The 14,069-nt window shown below is 48.4% G+C and overlaps 1 protein-coding gene across 3 annotated transcripts in view; it reads right to left on the bottom strand.

The window, feature by feature from the left end:
- Positions 1-13,268, bottom strand: part of CHCHD6 (coiled-coil-helix-coiled-coil-helix domain containing 6) — a 105,803-nt gene extending 92,535 nt beyond the window's left edge. For 2 of the 3 annotated variants that reach the window (XM_061357151.1, XM_061357152.1), the window contains exons 1-4: positions 13,130-13,268; positions 12,439-12,577; positions 10,720-10,789; positions 9,767-9,899 (exon numbers count right to left, since the gene is read on the bottom strand). In XM_061357151.1, the coding sequence (XP_061213135.1) occupies positions 9,767-9,899; positions 10,720-10,789; positions 12,439-12,577; positions 13,130-13,216 (429 nt within the window). In that variant the 5' untranslated portion in view covers positions 13,217-13,268. The remainder of the gene's footprint in view (positions 1-9,766; positions 9,900-10,719; positions 10,790-12,438; positions 12,578-13,129) is intronic. The other variant, XM_061357150.1, reaches the window with a different exon arrangement.
- Positions 13,269-14,069: the final 801 nt, after the last annotated feature.

Genomic DNA, 14,069 nt, shown 5'->3' with positions numbered 1-14,069 from the left:
TCTGCTCTATCTGCCTGTTTGATCAATTTTTACTCCCTGCTCCTACTGCACCATCCTTCAACTTTGCCCATTATCACAAAGTCTTCAAGGCTAAAAAGGCTCTAAAGCCCCAGTGTAACACGCAGCCAGGAAAAGGAAAGGCAGCTCATTCTCTAACTCCTTCCCCCCCTCCTGAGCTTGCAGGTGTTCTGTTTTCATTGTCTCAAAATCAAAGAGAAAGTCATCAGCTCATTTCCTCTCCCTCAGTAAAACCCCTTTTAAGAAGCTACTTTCCATCATGTTTTACTCAGCGCTCATAAATAATATAGGTAATTGCAGATGGTCGTAACAAACAAGCGGAGAAAGTACACGGATAGAGCACAAAGGAAACAATAAAAACTCTGATGTGCTCCAAAAGCAGGAGGAATTCCCAGCAAACAGCAGCAATTGCATCCAGGTCATTTTTTTGTAACACAATCACAGAGACAAAAATAGTTCAGGGACAGACTTTAGCCAAAGCTAAACATGGGTGATGGCAGCTCAGTTCCCTTTGCAGCACGCGTTTCCTACCTCTTCCCCACATGCAATCCACACAGCTATTTCTTCCCTTGAAATCTGCTTCAGGAAGGAATATTGGTCATGGAAATACAGGTTGGAAAATGCTGAAAATCCACTTTAGATAAGCAGCATGCAATTAGGAGGGTATTATGCTGACTGTAACAAGCAACTCTAAGAGTCCAGCCAGCTGCCCAAGAGTTAACGTTGTGCGCCTCATCAAACCCTCTTGCAGAGGTTAAGCACACAATAGACTATCTAAAGCACAGCTCGAAAGGCTGCTTGAAATTCCACACGTGTGCCTCAGCAATGTATTTCTATTAATGTCCAGTGTGTGTCAGCATGAAGATAAGGTACCAACATCATGTCCAACCAGGCAGCTAGAGAATGGGATGCCGTGTAAAACATTGTCTGATGCTCAGAATCCCAGTGAACGGTGGCATCCGCAATCTCAGCACAGGCACCGATAACACCGCTGAGGAGAGGTGGTGGGAGCAAAGTCTGTAGTTTGGGGGGAGAAAAAAGACAGAGAGAAAGAGGGAGGCAGAGGGAAGCAAACAAGACTGGAAATAAACTGCCTCAGCAAACAGGAGCGGGTATGGGGATGCTTAATTGTAGCAGAGGGAATAAACGAAGTGGAGAAAGCCACAGTGATCAAAGAATCTCAGACAGGTTTGGGTTGGAAGGGACCTTAAAGCTCCTCCAGCTCCAACCCCTGCCACGGCCAGGAACCCCTTCCACTAGAGCAGCTTGCTTCAAGCCCCTGTGTCCAACCTGGCCTTGAACACTGCCAGGGATGGGGCAGCCACAGCTTCTCTGCTTGCTCAGGGAAGCATCAACCTGCTTTAGCTTTTCTTTAAGGTGAGAAATAAAGAAATCACATCAGGGCTTATTTTGATTTCTCCCATCACACCATGCACCAGAGGATGACTCCGAGTTTACAATCTATTGCAGCTATCTTATTAAACAGCTACTTCATTATGCCACTTGTCACCATTTCTTATGAGACCCAGAATGATTCTCCCTCACCCCCCCACCTGCTGCAGAACACTCTGCCCATCTCAGGTATCTCCTTTACCACCCTCAGCTGTCAGCCAGGATCACATCAAGGCACACATACCTGTTACAGTTCCAAGGAAAGGTGGCAGAAGCACCGTAGCCAGTCTTCATGGCATTTAGGGAATATGACAGAAATGACAGCCTGTGGTAGGTCACCTATCTCACATCCCCATCATGAGAGCACAAGAGCAATCAGTGCGTGCCATTCACTGCAAACTTATTTCCCAGCTCTTACATTAGCCCTTTCCATTCACAATCTTGCTCTTTTTAAGTAACACTTTCCAGTCAGAGACATCAGTGATCAAAGATCATTGATTCAAGATTTAAACACTGTCATTTCTGTGACAGAGAATGAGGAAAGGTGGAAAGCTCTCACCAAACACTAAGTTAGATGTATGTAATACCCAAATACTCCAAACACAGACAAGCAAAGTCATAATCCAATAATAAAGTTTAACCAAGCTAGTGGGAACTGCCTTCTTCTAACACACTCAGCCTTTCCACCTGACAACCTCATAGCACAATCGACTCCACATTTGACTATCACTGGCTCATAGGAAAGGCTGAACTCCCAATGCATTACCAAATCTTGCTGGTTATGCCCCCAAAATCAGCTGCAGAATTAGAGCAGAATTCTACCACTCCACAGTAGTCAGCGCAGGAAAAAGATGCAGCAATAACTTTGCTGGAGCATCCATGGGAAAATATCAACACGCTGTTCTCTTTCTTTATGAATTGAGGATTTTGTAGCTGCAGGTAGGGGAAAAGGAAGGCTCACCTTATCTTCTGCTGCTTAAATGATGGAATGGCTTTACAGCAACCTGAAGTCAGAACAAACGAGCCTGGAAGAAGTTGCTGTGGTGTTGATGAACTTGCAGACCAAAAAGAAGTGTGAAATACAGGCAGAGGAGAATTGAGGCAAGGCAGGGAGGTGGGCAGCACCAGGGCCAGCTTCCATGTGTTGCAGCTGAAGGATTTAAGAGGCCAACCTTGTGATAAGGTCCCTTAGCCCAAGAGGCTCCAGGAATGAAGCTCCAACAACCATCAGCTGCTGAAATCTGCAAAACTCTCCAAACACAAATTAACCTTCAGTGGGAGATAAAAGAGGAGCTGAGGAAACTGGAAGTTATTAGAAAATGCTATAAATGTTGGACAAATCAGAGCAGCAGCAGCAAGGAAAATAAGGAGCATCAGCCAGATAACAGCCCTGCCTTCCCTCCGGAGAGGTTGGAGACAGAGGAGGGTTTCTTCTGCTTTGCCTTGGTTTTCACTGGCTGGGTTCATTGCAGTACACATTCTCCTAAATTGCTTTAGTTAAATTTAGCCCTCCCTGATGCTCCAGAGACAGGAAGTTATTGGCTTGCTGGAGGCAGAAGGATGTAGATCCTCACCACACCGAGCTTAAGTTTAATGCCAACCTTTCAAAAGTCCACCATTTAGTACTGGCAGACTGCTTCCCACAGGGATCCCTTACATGCTTGATGGTTTCATGAGAAGAAGCAACTCCTTCACTGCAGAAAAGCACCTGCTTCTATAGCAGAAGGTAACAGCCAGGGAGGAACACAACTGGAGAAGAAAGGAGGAATGCTCTGGTCAGAGACTATAGAATAACTTTGAAGGCTGCACACATTAATAAAGGTGCTGGAGCAGCTATGCTCTGGAGACAAGCTGAGGTTCAGCCTGGTGCAGCTCCAGTGCCTAAAGGGGCTACAAGAAACCTGGAGAGAAGCTTTGGACAAGGGCCTGTAGGGATGGGACAAGGGGAATGGCTTGAACCTGCCCGAGGGGAGACTGAGCTGAGCTCTTAGGCAGAAGCTCTTCCCTGTGAGGGTGCTGAGGCGCTGGCACAGGGTGCCCAGAGAAGCTGTGGCTGCCCCATCCCTGGCAGTGCTCAAGGCCAGGTTGGACACAGGGGCTTGGAGCAAGCTGCTCCAGTGGAAGGGGTCCCTGCCCGTGGCAGGGGTTGGAGCTGGAGGAGCTTCAAGGTCCTTTCCAACCCAAACCACGCTGGGATGCTACAACACATTTTCTTCAACGGAAAGCCTAGACAAGTATCTCTTAGCTCAGAGAGCAAGAATGAGAGGGACAAAAGGAACAAGGTCTGAAGCTGCCCAGCCTGGATATTTACATCTCCCTATCAATAGCTTGCAACATTTTGCAATAATAAAGGCTTAAAACAAAAAAACCCACACCTTTCCATTCACATCCATACATTTAACGCAATTTTATTCACTTAGTGAAAGCAATGAAAACCAACTGCCCTGCAACTCCAGCCAAAGAAAGGCAGCCCCTCACTACCCTAGCTGGAGCATCGCAGCTGGTTCCATGCACTAAGGTGGGTGAGTGCTCCACAAACAGCATGGGAATGCTCTGGTAATAGCAGGGACAGGGCTCAGCAGGAGGCACAACTGGTGGCACACACAGCCCTATGCAGGAACCGGTGTTCTGCTAACTAAAGCACCAGTTGTTCGCTAACTCATCTGCAAAGGTGTCACTCCTGCAGTGAGCACCTGTAGACACTTGTTGCACTCACTGTAACATCAATGGGAATCAAAGCTGGAGAAGAAGAACTGAGTGGGCTTTTCCCCTCATCTTGCACTGTTATTTAAAACAAGCTTCCATACTTCCTGATTGAAATCAATGTTTGCTGCTTCCCCCACAGACTTCAATCAAGAAATATTTACAGAAATAACAGAGTACTAAATACTAAACCCACAATTTGTGTTGGCAACGCCTCCTCCCGGAGCCAACCTATCTCCTGCACAGGCTTGCAGCTTCGGAAAGAGGAGGGGGTTTAGGGAGCTACAGAGCAAACAGGACCCACAAAACCAGCCCTGATGTGAGCAATAGCCAAACCACAACACAAAGCTCTCAGAGACAACACCTTCTACTGCGCCAACTCAGATAAATAGAGGGAAAGAAGTGACAGGCTTAGGAGAACAGAGGCCTGACCTCCAGACCAGTCTCACTCCACTGCTACCAGTTTTAAACCCATGGTACTTTAAACCCCAGGCAGCCACTGCAGCTTGTCACAACGATAGGAGATTACCCACAAACCAATCCCAGTCTAATCTAGAGATGCTCACCTGTGGTTAATCTGCCAGGATGAAGCTGATCCCCAGTTTATCTCCAGGTAAACTAAAGCATTAGCAAAGCTAAACCATGTTTATTTCTAAAGCCATCTTCTGCACCTACAGCTGATGCTGCTCAGCAACAGTGGGTAATTCATACAGAAAACTGAGGCAAGAATGACCTGAAGCTTCATCACTGGCCAGAAACCTAACAAAAGCTGGCCATGAATGGGCCAACTGGATCATTCCTCCACCCCAACAGGGCCAGAAAGAGAAACCTACTTCACCTGAGCACTGCCTTACAACAACTAAAATGCTCCTCCCTTCCATCAACCTATAAGTGAGCTTTTTATGTTGCTTTCAGCATTTTCACCTCCACACGCTGTGAAATGGAGTAGAAACACACCAGTTAAACCATCAACAGATCAATGTACACTAAACCAAGGGTGGAGGTGTCCAAAGGATGCCATAACAGTTCAGAATCCCCCATTCAGAAGGTGACACCGATATCAAACCCCACTGCCCTGATAGAAGGCATTCCCAGTCGTATTTCCTCCTTCAGCTCTTCTCTCCTGAATGAACAATGAGAAGATCTGAGGAGCAAGAAAGAATCTGACAGTCTATGACCAATTATTATCAGCTACTGCAGCAACCAGAGACCCTAAATCCCTGTAAGTATTCCCTCCCATGTTATATTCCAGACCACACTCATCTGACCAGCACAATGCTGGAGGCACCAGAAAGCAGAGGTTGCCATGCAGCATGGCAGTGAGCAGGGCATGGCCAGGAGCCCTGGGAACAGCGAGCATCCATCACTGATGGCTGAAGAAATACTTCCCAGCAACTTAGGAATTCTGTGTCTGTATTCACACAGCAACCAGTGCCCATTGGCCTTGCATGGAAAGCTCATCCCAGGGCAAAGTTTGTCCTACTGCTGCCCCATGAATTCATCCTCTCAAAGTGAGAAGGAAGAGGAGGACTTTTGGCCAATAACTCTGACAAAGCCATTATCCTCGTGGTATTAAATGGGGAGATAAGAACTTGAGGGCTTTGCACAAATCATATTAGTTCAATTCTCAAATCCGGGTAATGCTTCTTTCCAAAGTATTAATTTCATTTATTCTATTTGCTCTCCCTCTGTCCTGATAACACAGGAGCACATGGCCCCTAAATGAGATCCTCCTGTTTTCCAAGTTCTAATCCTCCCTTTCTAGAGTAGTAATGAGATGTCTTCGCCTAATCGCGCTTATTAACCCCCCCTCCAGCTCCAGCTTTTATCCAGCCCCATTCCACATTGATTTGTCTCAAAAGCCATCAGGCAGCAAGTCACCAGCTCCAAGAGGCCCGTGATGCATCTGCTGCACATGCTGCTCAGCCTGAGGAGATTACAAAGGCAGAAGGAGAAGAAAGAGCAGCTTTGCTTGCAAAGTTTCCTTTGTTGGGAAGAAGACAGGGAGGGAAAAAAGAAAGCCGAAAGAAGTGAGAAATTGAGAGGTTTTGATTAATTGGAAATAAAAAAGGAAAGATTCCTGGTGCTGGGGAGAGGTGAGACCATTCACAACACAAGAAAGCAATTAAATAACCTCACTGTGGCAACTTGGGAAGCTCCTTGTGCTAGAACTAAGAAAGCCTTTCAAGAAAGCTGTATTAATTCTTGGGCATTTCACATGGGACTCAAGGCATGCTCCAGGCATTAGCTAAACACCCCAGGCCCTGCTGGGAAGTACTGTCCACATAATCCTTGTTGTGCTGGAAGTACCTAAGGCATTCAATTATTCAGAGTCCAGTCAGCACCATGAGCCTGCACAAACAAGCACTACAACTCTAACAGCAATTGGCAAGGGCTGTTCTGCAGCAGCTCAGCATCCACGTGAGTCAAGTCCCCTCTGGCTAAGCAAAAGCCATAGGCAAAGTGAATGCTGCACTGTTTGTACTCACAGAGCTGGTCTGCTAGTTAAGCTAAAACTTTAAGGAGTTTTACTCTAAACTCATGTAGAAGCCAAGTCCCTTGTTCAAAGGCAGGAAAATCCCAGGGAGATCAAGACAAAAATGTAGAACAGGACATAGCTATTTAACTCCAAATCCCTCTCGTACCAAATGAACCACTTCAAGAATAAACCAAACCAACACATAAACCACCATAACAACAACAGGTTTTAACCTGCACATTACCCCATAAACGAGGAAGCATTTGGCCACGGAAGCAGAGAGCAGGTTCCCTACCAAAGGTCAGCTCTGGCCACACTCTCTTCAGGAACGTGCACTATATGATGAGACAGCAGAAGTGCTTCAGAGCAACACTGCCAAAAGTAAAAGTCAGAGAACAGAACTCATGATTAAATGACAAGTGCAGTGCAGCACAATCAAAATGAAGTAATTCCAAAATGCAGCCATCACACCTGGATTTATGGTCTGCGAATGGATTTATGGTCTGCAGCACCACTGGAGACAAATGTACAAGAGAAAGCTACAGATCACCAAGCTATTGAGCTATTCAGGGCACAGCTCAAGATCTCACTGCAAATATCGAATAAGGAAATTAATAAAGCAAACCTTTCTAATTGGCCTTGGCATGATTTTCAATCCTCACTAAACCAAGCACTGATAGAAGCAAGTTACTCAATTCTTTCTTTCATGGGAGTTACCCCATTTTTTTAATGGCTTCCCCATTAAGCAACAACCACCATCACCTGAGAATTGCTCCCTTTAAGTAGCTAGTTTCCAATACCATCTCCACCTGCACCAGCACTAGGTTCCTAGAGTTTCACTACTATCTCCTACCTGAAAGAGAAGAATGACACAGAAGAGATGAAAGAGCAGCTCATACCATTATCTGCCCCAGATGCTAGGGTTAAAAAGCAGACCAAGAAACATATTCAAGCCTTATTCCAAATAAAGGTAGAAAACAACACTGGAAGACAAAGGAGAGATAGGATTTGAGTAGGATTGAGTCAATACAACAAGGTGACCATTCCCAAAAGGAAACCACAGCTGAGATAAAGCAGGTCTGATATGGATCCCTATAATTTAAAAGGCTGACAGGAACAACTCATGCTTAGAAAAGCATCAGGCAGCCAACAGACAATGGCTTTGACCCCATCTCTGCAAGGACAGGCCAGACTATTCCATTTTTAAGGATTCTGGATTTATGACTGATCAAGAGGTAGTTTAAGAGCAATAAAACTTAACAGTTTCTCATTCTTGCATCACATCCTGGGTTAACACTGTTTATCTTCTATGGGTTACACAGTTTATGGGCCCCTCAGTTCAAGAAGGACAGGGACCTGCTGGAGAGAGTCCAGTGCAGGGCAACTAAGATGATTAAGGGAGTGGAGCATCTCCCTTATGAGGAAAGACTGAGGGAGCTGGGTCTCTATAGTTTGGAGAAGAGGAGACTGAGGGGTGACCTTATTAGTGTATATAAATATATAAAGGGGGAGTGTCACGAGGATGGAGCCAGGCTCTTCTCAGGGGCAAACAATGATAGGACAAGGGGCAATGGGTACAAACTGGAACACAAGAGGTTCCACTTAAACTTGAGAAGAAACTTCTTCTCAGTGAGGGTGACGGAACACTGGAACAGGCTGCCCAGGGAGGTTGTGGAGTCTCCTTCTCTGGAGACATTCAAAACCCACCTGGACACGTTCCTGTGTAACCTTATCTAGGTGTTCCTGCTCCGGCAGGGGGATTGGACTAGATGATCTTTTGAGGTCCCTTCCAATCTCCAGCATACTGTGATACTGTGAAGGAGAAGCTGATCAGATCTTTGCAGAGCACCAAGTATGCAGTATCTGGGTATGTGACACTGCAGGGTTAAAAGCTAACTCAAGTAACAGAAGAGGCTTTGTATGTTAGCAGCCAGGTTCCAATTCCTTTTAGAGGACTTCACAAACATTGCCTGACTCTGCTAGCCACAGTCTTCCAGGGTTACTCCACACCTCACTGCAGGAGGACAGAGCTCTACTACTAAGCCAGGCCACATCTTTAAATGGGACAATAAATCTATCAGCTTCTCCCCCCTCCTTTACTAAAGTCCATTAACTGCATTCATAAAGAGAATGTTCTCTTTCTAGTGGGAAGAGAGTTAATGCTGCAACTGCTGACCCGCATGTCCTATGCAGAGGAACGCAGTCACCTGCCTCAGACATCACTATCCCAAAGCTCAGCAATACTCCATCTTCCCGTGGTCAGGGTACAGGCTGCCAAGAGGAAATTTCCCCCAATGCAGCAGCCATGGCCAGGCTGTATCCAGAACAGGTTCAAAGACTCCCAATCCAACCACACACAAATGTTATCAGGGAGTCAAAAAGCACCAACGGGTCCAAACCCACAACCAATGCATGGGAGGCAATTTCAGGACTGTAAATTCAGGACCATGTCCTGAGGTTGAAAATACAGCCTCTTGCTGAAGAAGCCTCCAAGCCCCAGAACAGAAGCTGCAAGTGTAATACAGGTGGGAAATACATATAGAGAAAACATCCTCAAAGGATTCTTCATTTAAATCAAGTGCACGCAACAGATCAGGAGGATGGAAGAACACAACAAAGACCATCATTACTGAAGTCTGTCCTCTCCCTAAGCCATCCTTTCAGTATGTACCAGGCAGAGAATCAGCCCAGTTCTCTCAATAAAGTTCCAATGTTCCAGTCTAAATGGGGGACATTTGATCTCACTGTGGCAAGCAGAGTCCCACCTCAATGTCACACCCCAACACCTCACAGTACTGCAGGTCAGTAAGGTGGCAGCTCCAGCAAGACTCTGCCTTGTTTACAGGCAGAACACCACTGCCACAGTAACGTTAGGACTTAAAACAACATCAAGTACTATCATGTGCACATTAAGCACCAATGACAACCCAGCAGTCACTGCTCATGCCTTTCCCTGCAAGCTTGGCCTTAGCATCACTGCATGACATGCTGCAAGTGCAGCCTGCCAGCTACACTGTAAGCTAGACGTGAAGTGACGAATGGAATGAGGAGGTGATGAGTGCTCCAGCATAAAGTTTCTGAGCTCATCACCCAAGTGACACGTAATGAATCTGCTCAAGCAGAGATACTTTAGCCTGTCCTGCATGGAAACATACAGGGGTTTTTGTTACTCACCATCTGGGCTACTCTCTGCCTCTCTTCACGAGCATTGGCCCTCTCCCGCTGAAGGGCAGCACTGGCTGCCTCCTTCTCTCTTTTGGCCAGCCGGAGCAGCTCCTCCTGAACCAGCGCCTGCTCTTGCTCGTACCTGTATGAGCACCAAAGCAAACAGAGAGAAGGTGATCAAGAGGCTTCTGGAAACAGGGTCATGGCTTAGCTTGTGTAATGCAAGCCTTGGAAATCCCATATGCAAGCAAAGAGAGATTGATGGAGTGCTTCACTGCATTCACTGAGTGTCAGGGGTCACCCCATAGCCAGGCAGAACTTCCTTGCTGTCATCTGTGTCCCTTGCCCTCTGGGTGCACCTCTGAGAGCATCGCCTCTACTTCACTATTTAAGGAAGTTGAAAACAACAATTAGGTTCCACTTCTTCACCAAACTAAGCCAATGCAGCTCCCTCAGCCTCTCTTCTCCCATGCCTCCAGCCTGCCAAGGTCATCAGACATCCAGTCTAGGAAAAGGAGGAGGAACGATCAGACATAAAATGGATCTGATGGTTTTAGGTGTAAACTGGATTAAATCAATCACCATGTTTGAGATTCCAAAACCCCTAGGGGAAGTATCACATACAGACTCCTTCAGCTGTCCCAGAAAAGGCAGCTGTATTCAAGTTCATGCTATACTGGTCTTGCAATGCACATCACAGACAAGTTTCCTATAGTTACCAACTCATTACACTGGTCCTCCCTGTTTCTCCAAACACCACCCAGTTGCCCCCAGCTCCCCTGACTGCTCTTTTTGGCTAAGGAATGGCTTCCCTAAAAAACCTGTGCTCCATGGCCCTCAACTGAAAAAGGCTTCAAAGGAGATTCACTGGCATTAACATGTACAGTCACTGTCCTGGGACCGAAGCAAAACAGAGAGCAAAAGGAGTTTAACTATGGTTCTTTTCAAGAACTTCACCTCACCTCCTGTGCAGTTCCTGCTTGGCAGCAGAAGCATCCTGACCAGAGTCACTTGCCACTGGCGGCTGGGTTCCTAGAAAGAAGAATAGTACAAAACACAGCCCTTCGTTACATCATAAATGGTCTGATGAGGATTTCATACGTGAGGCTTATCCCATTGAGAGATAACACCTGGAAAAGCCTCTATAGAAAATACAAGTTTGCATTACAAAACAAAGAGGCACTGACAGCATTGTCTTCACCAGGCACACTGAGCAAGACATGCTACAGAAGCTTCTAGGTAAGGAGTTTAACTCCTCAAACCCTGCTTTATACTGAAGCATAAGCATGGGTTCACACCTACTTTCCATTTCCTTCCTCTAGCTCCAGTAAGGCTTCCCCTTAATCTCCTGCTTTCCTACTGATTACAATGGATCCCACAAGTGGAGATGAGGTTATCTGATGGAGTTCAGGCCATCCATAAGACCCACCTTCAGGAAAGATGCAAGCTACCAGCAAACATAAAGCAAAAGCCTGGTTCCCCTACTTCAGGTTATTCTGGGTGCCTCAAACAAACCCACACCGATAACCTATCAACAAAGTGTATCTGAGAGCCAAGAGAAATCAGTTTTCTGACCTGTAAAGACAAGCTCAGAAACCAAGTTCTCCTCACCCGCTTGCTAAGCTGCGCTCAGACAGCCCATCCTTCCCTGGGAGCTTCTTTCCAAGAACAAAAAGCTGTATTGCCCTCACCCATCCACAACGTACTCGTGGGCATGCGATGGAGATGAGGCTGCTTGCCCAGGAATAAAAGATTAAATACAGGAGTTCTGCCTTGTTTATGGCAGGGCCTGTAGGGACAGGCCAAGGGGAATGGCTTGAACCTGCCAGAGGGGAGACTGAGCTGAGCTCTTAGGCAGAAGCTCTTCCCTGTGAGGGTGCTGAAGGCGCTGGCACAGGGTGCCCAGAGAAGCTGTGGCTGCCCCATCCCTGGCAGTGCTCAAGGCCAGGTTGGACACAGGGGCTTGGAGCAAGCTGCTCCAGTGGAAGGTGTCCCTGCCTGTGGGAGGGGTTGGGACTGGGTAAGCTTGAAGGTCCCTTCCAACCCAAACCAGGCTGGGATTCTGTGATTGTATAAATCCTACAGACAGCCCCAAGGTGACTGTCCTGGGTTCAGCAGTAGCAGTCGTTTTTCTCCTTCTCAGTAGCTGGTGCAGTGCTGTGGTTTTGACTTTCAGCCTGGGAACAGCACTGATAACACTGATGGTTTCAGTTGCTGCTCAGTCACGTTTAGTCTGACCAAGGACTTTGTGAGCCTCCTGCTCTGCCAGGGAGGAAGGGAAGCCAGGAGGAAGCAGAGACAGGACACCTGATCCAAACTAGCCAAAGAGGTATCCCATACCACAGCACGTCATGCCCGGGATGTAAACTGGGGGCAGTTACCCAGAAGGGTTAGATCACTGCTTGGTCGGGCTGGGTATCGGTCGGTGGGTGGTGAGCGGTTGTATTCTCTTCCCTTGTTATTTCCCTTATCATTATTATTGCTGGTAGCAGCAGTGATTTGTGTTACACCTTAGTTACTGGGCTGCTCTTATCTCATGGCAGTTACATTCTTCCCATTCTCCTCCCCATCCCTCAGGGAGCCGGGGGAGGAAGAAGGGAGGGGAGCGAGCGAGCGGCTGCGTGGTTTCTGAGGGGCAGGCTGGGCTTAAACCACGACAGTGCCGCAGGGCCTGACGATACCTGCAGGAGGTCTGGGGTTCTCTTCTGCTGCTGGCGGTGGCGAGGGCTGCGCTGCAGCACTGGGCGCACGGGGCGGTCTCTGGACGTCCCTTTTGCTCTGTGGGGATTCCTTCATCCTGTTCACGACATCTTCAGAGAGCTGAAACGTACGAGCACGGGAACAAAACCAACCAGGGCAGCTCAGTGCGCGCCTATTTCACCACCATAGCCTGGTTCCCATACTCCTGCTTTGCTACTTGCCCCATTTCAGCATCACGGTCCCTCCAATCCACGGAAGGATGGGATAGGACAACCCATGGAAAGATGGGATGTTGACTTCCCATTTTACCCCTAGAAACACCCCTGATCCCCACAGCCTTTATGGCCCTGCACGGTCACACATTGCTGTGCTCACCCAGGCTCTTGGTGTCCTTACCAAGGGCAGAGATGTCTCCTTCTGGATGCCCTGAGCCAGGCAATGCCTTCAGCATCAAGCACAAGGGCTCATTACGCCGTGAGGAGGGAAGGAGGGTTGAGACCGGCTTGAAAAACAGATGAAGGGCTGGTGTGTCCCTGCTCATGCACTCAGCCCGTTCCCATCGCTCCCACTCACGCATCGCCTCCCCAGCCCCGCTCTTCCTCCCTCCTCCTTGCCGGTGTCCACCGCATCCCCTCAGCGGGGCCGCCCTCAGCCCAGCTCCCCTCGGCTCACCCTGATGCCCTGCAGCACCCGCACTTGCTGCCGCTCGTCCAGCCCGAAGGACACCTTCCTGCTCTCGCTGCTCTCGCTGCCCCCCATCACCGGCAGGGCCAGCCCCCCCCACACCGCGCTGCCGTTGAGACCGGCGCCTCTCCCCTTGCGCACCTGCCAACATACCCGCGCCCCATTGGCGGCCGGTTGCGGGACGGCCAATAGAGCGGCGCGGTGCTGGCGGCGAGCCGCGGGGCAGGCTGGGGGGTGTAGTCCGCCGGCTGCCGTGCGCAGGGCGCGGTGGGACGCGGCCATGGCGGGCTCCCGCGGGGAGCAGTGCCCAAGGGCCGAGGCTCACCCGGGCACCCCAACAGGGAGAGCCCATGGGGCAGCAGGCACTGCCCGCAGGCTGAGCTGCTCCGGCGCGGCCATCAGGGGCCTGACAGCGAGCGTGCCAGAGCCCGGAACAAGAAACCCGCAATCGTCAATTTCAGCCTCCACGTGACAGCGGATACCCTATAGCAAAGATACCCTGACCCTATGGCAAAGCGACCCTATGGCAAAGATATCCTATGGCAAAGATATCCTATGGCAAAGATATCCTATAGCAAAGTGACCCTATCGCAAATATATCCTATGGCAAAGATATCCTATAGCAAAGCGACCCTATCGCAAAGATATCCTATAGCAAAGCGACCCTATGGCAAAGATATCCTATGGCAAAGCGACCCTATCGCAAAGATATCCTATAGCAAAGCGACCCTATTGCTAAGATATCCTATAGCAAAATGACCCTATCGCTAAGATATCCTATAGCAAAGCGACCCTATGGCAAAGATGTCCTATAGCAAAGCGACCCTATGGCAAAGATCCCCTATAGGAAAGCAACCCTATCACAAAGATACCCTATAGCAAAGATGTCCTAGAGCAAAGCTACCCTATAGCAACACCGCTGCTGCCA

This window comes from Neopsephotus bourkii, unplaced genomic scaffold (genome assembly GCF_033783945.1).
Source record: "Neopsephotus bourkii isolate Nb327-2 ecotype Australia unplaced genomic scaffold, CSIRO-AGI_Nbou_v1 NB_887, whole genome shotgun sequence".
In the NCBI taxonomy this organism is placed as follows: Eukaryota; Metazoa; Chordata; class Aves; order Psittaciformes; family Psittacidae; genus Neopsephotus; species Neopsephotus bourkii.
Note: the sequence above shows the minus strand (reverse complement) of the source record. Positions and strands in the feature narration are given on the sequence as shown.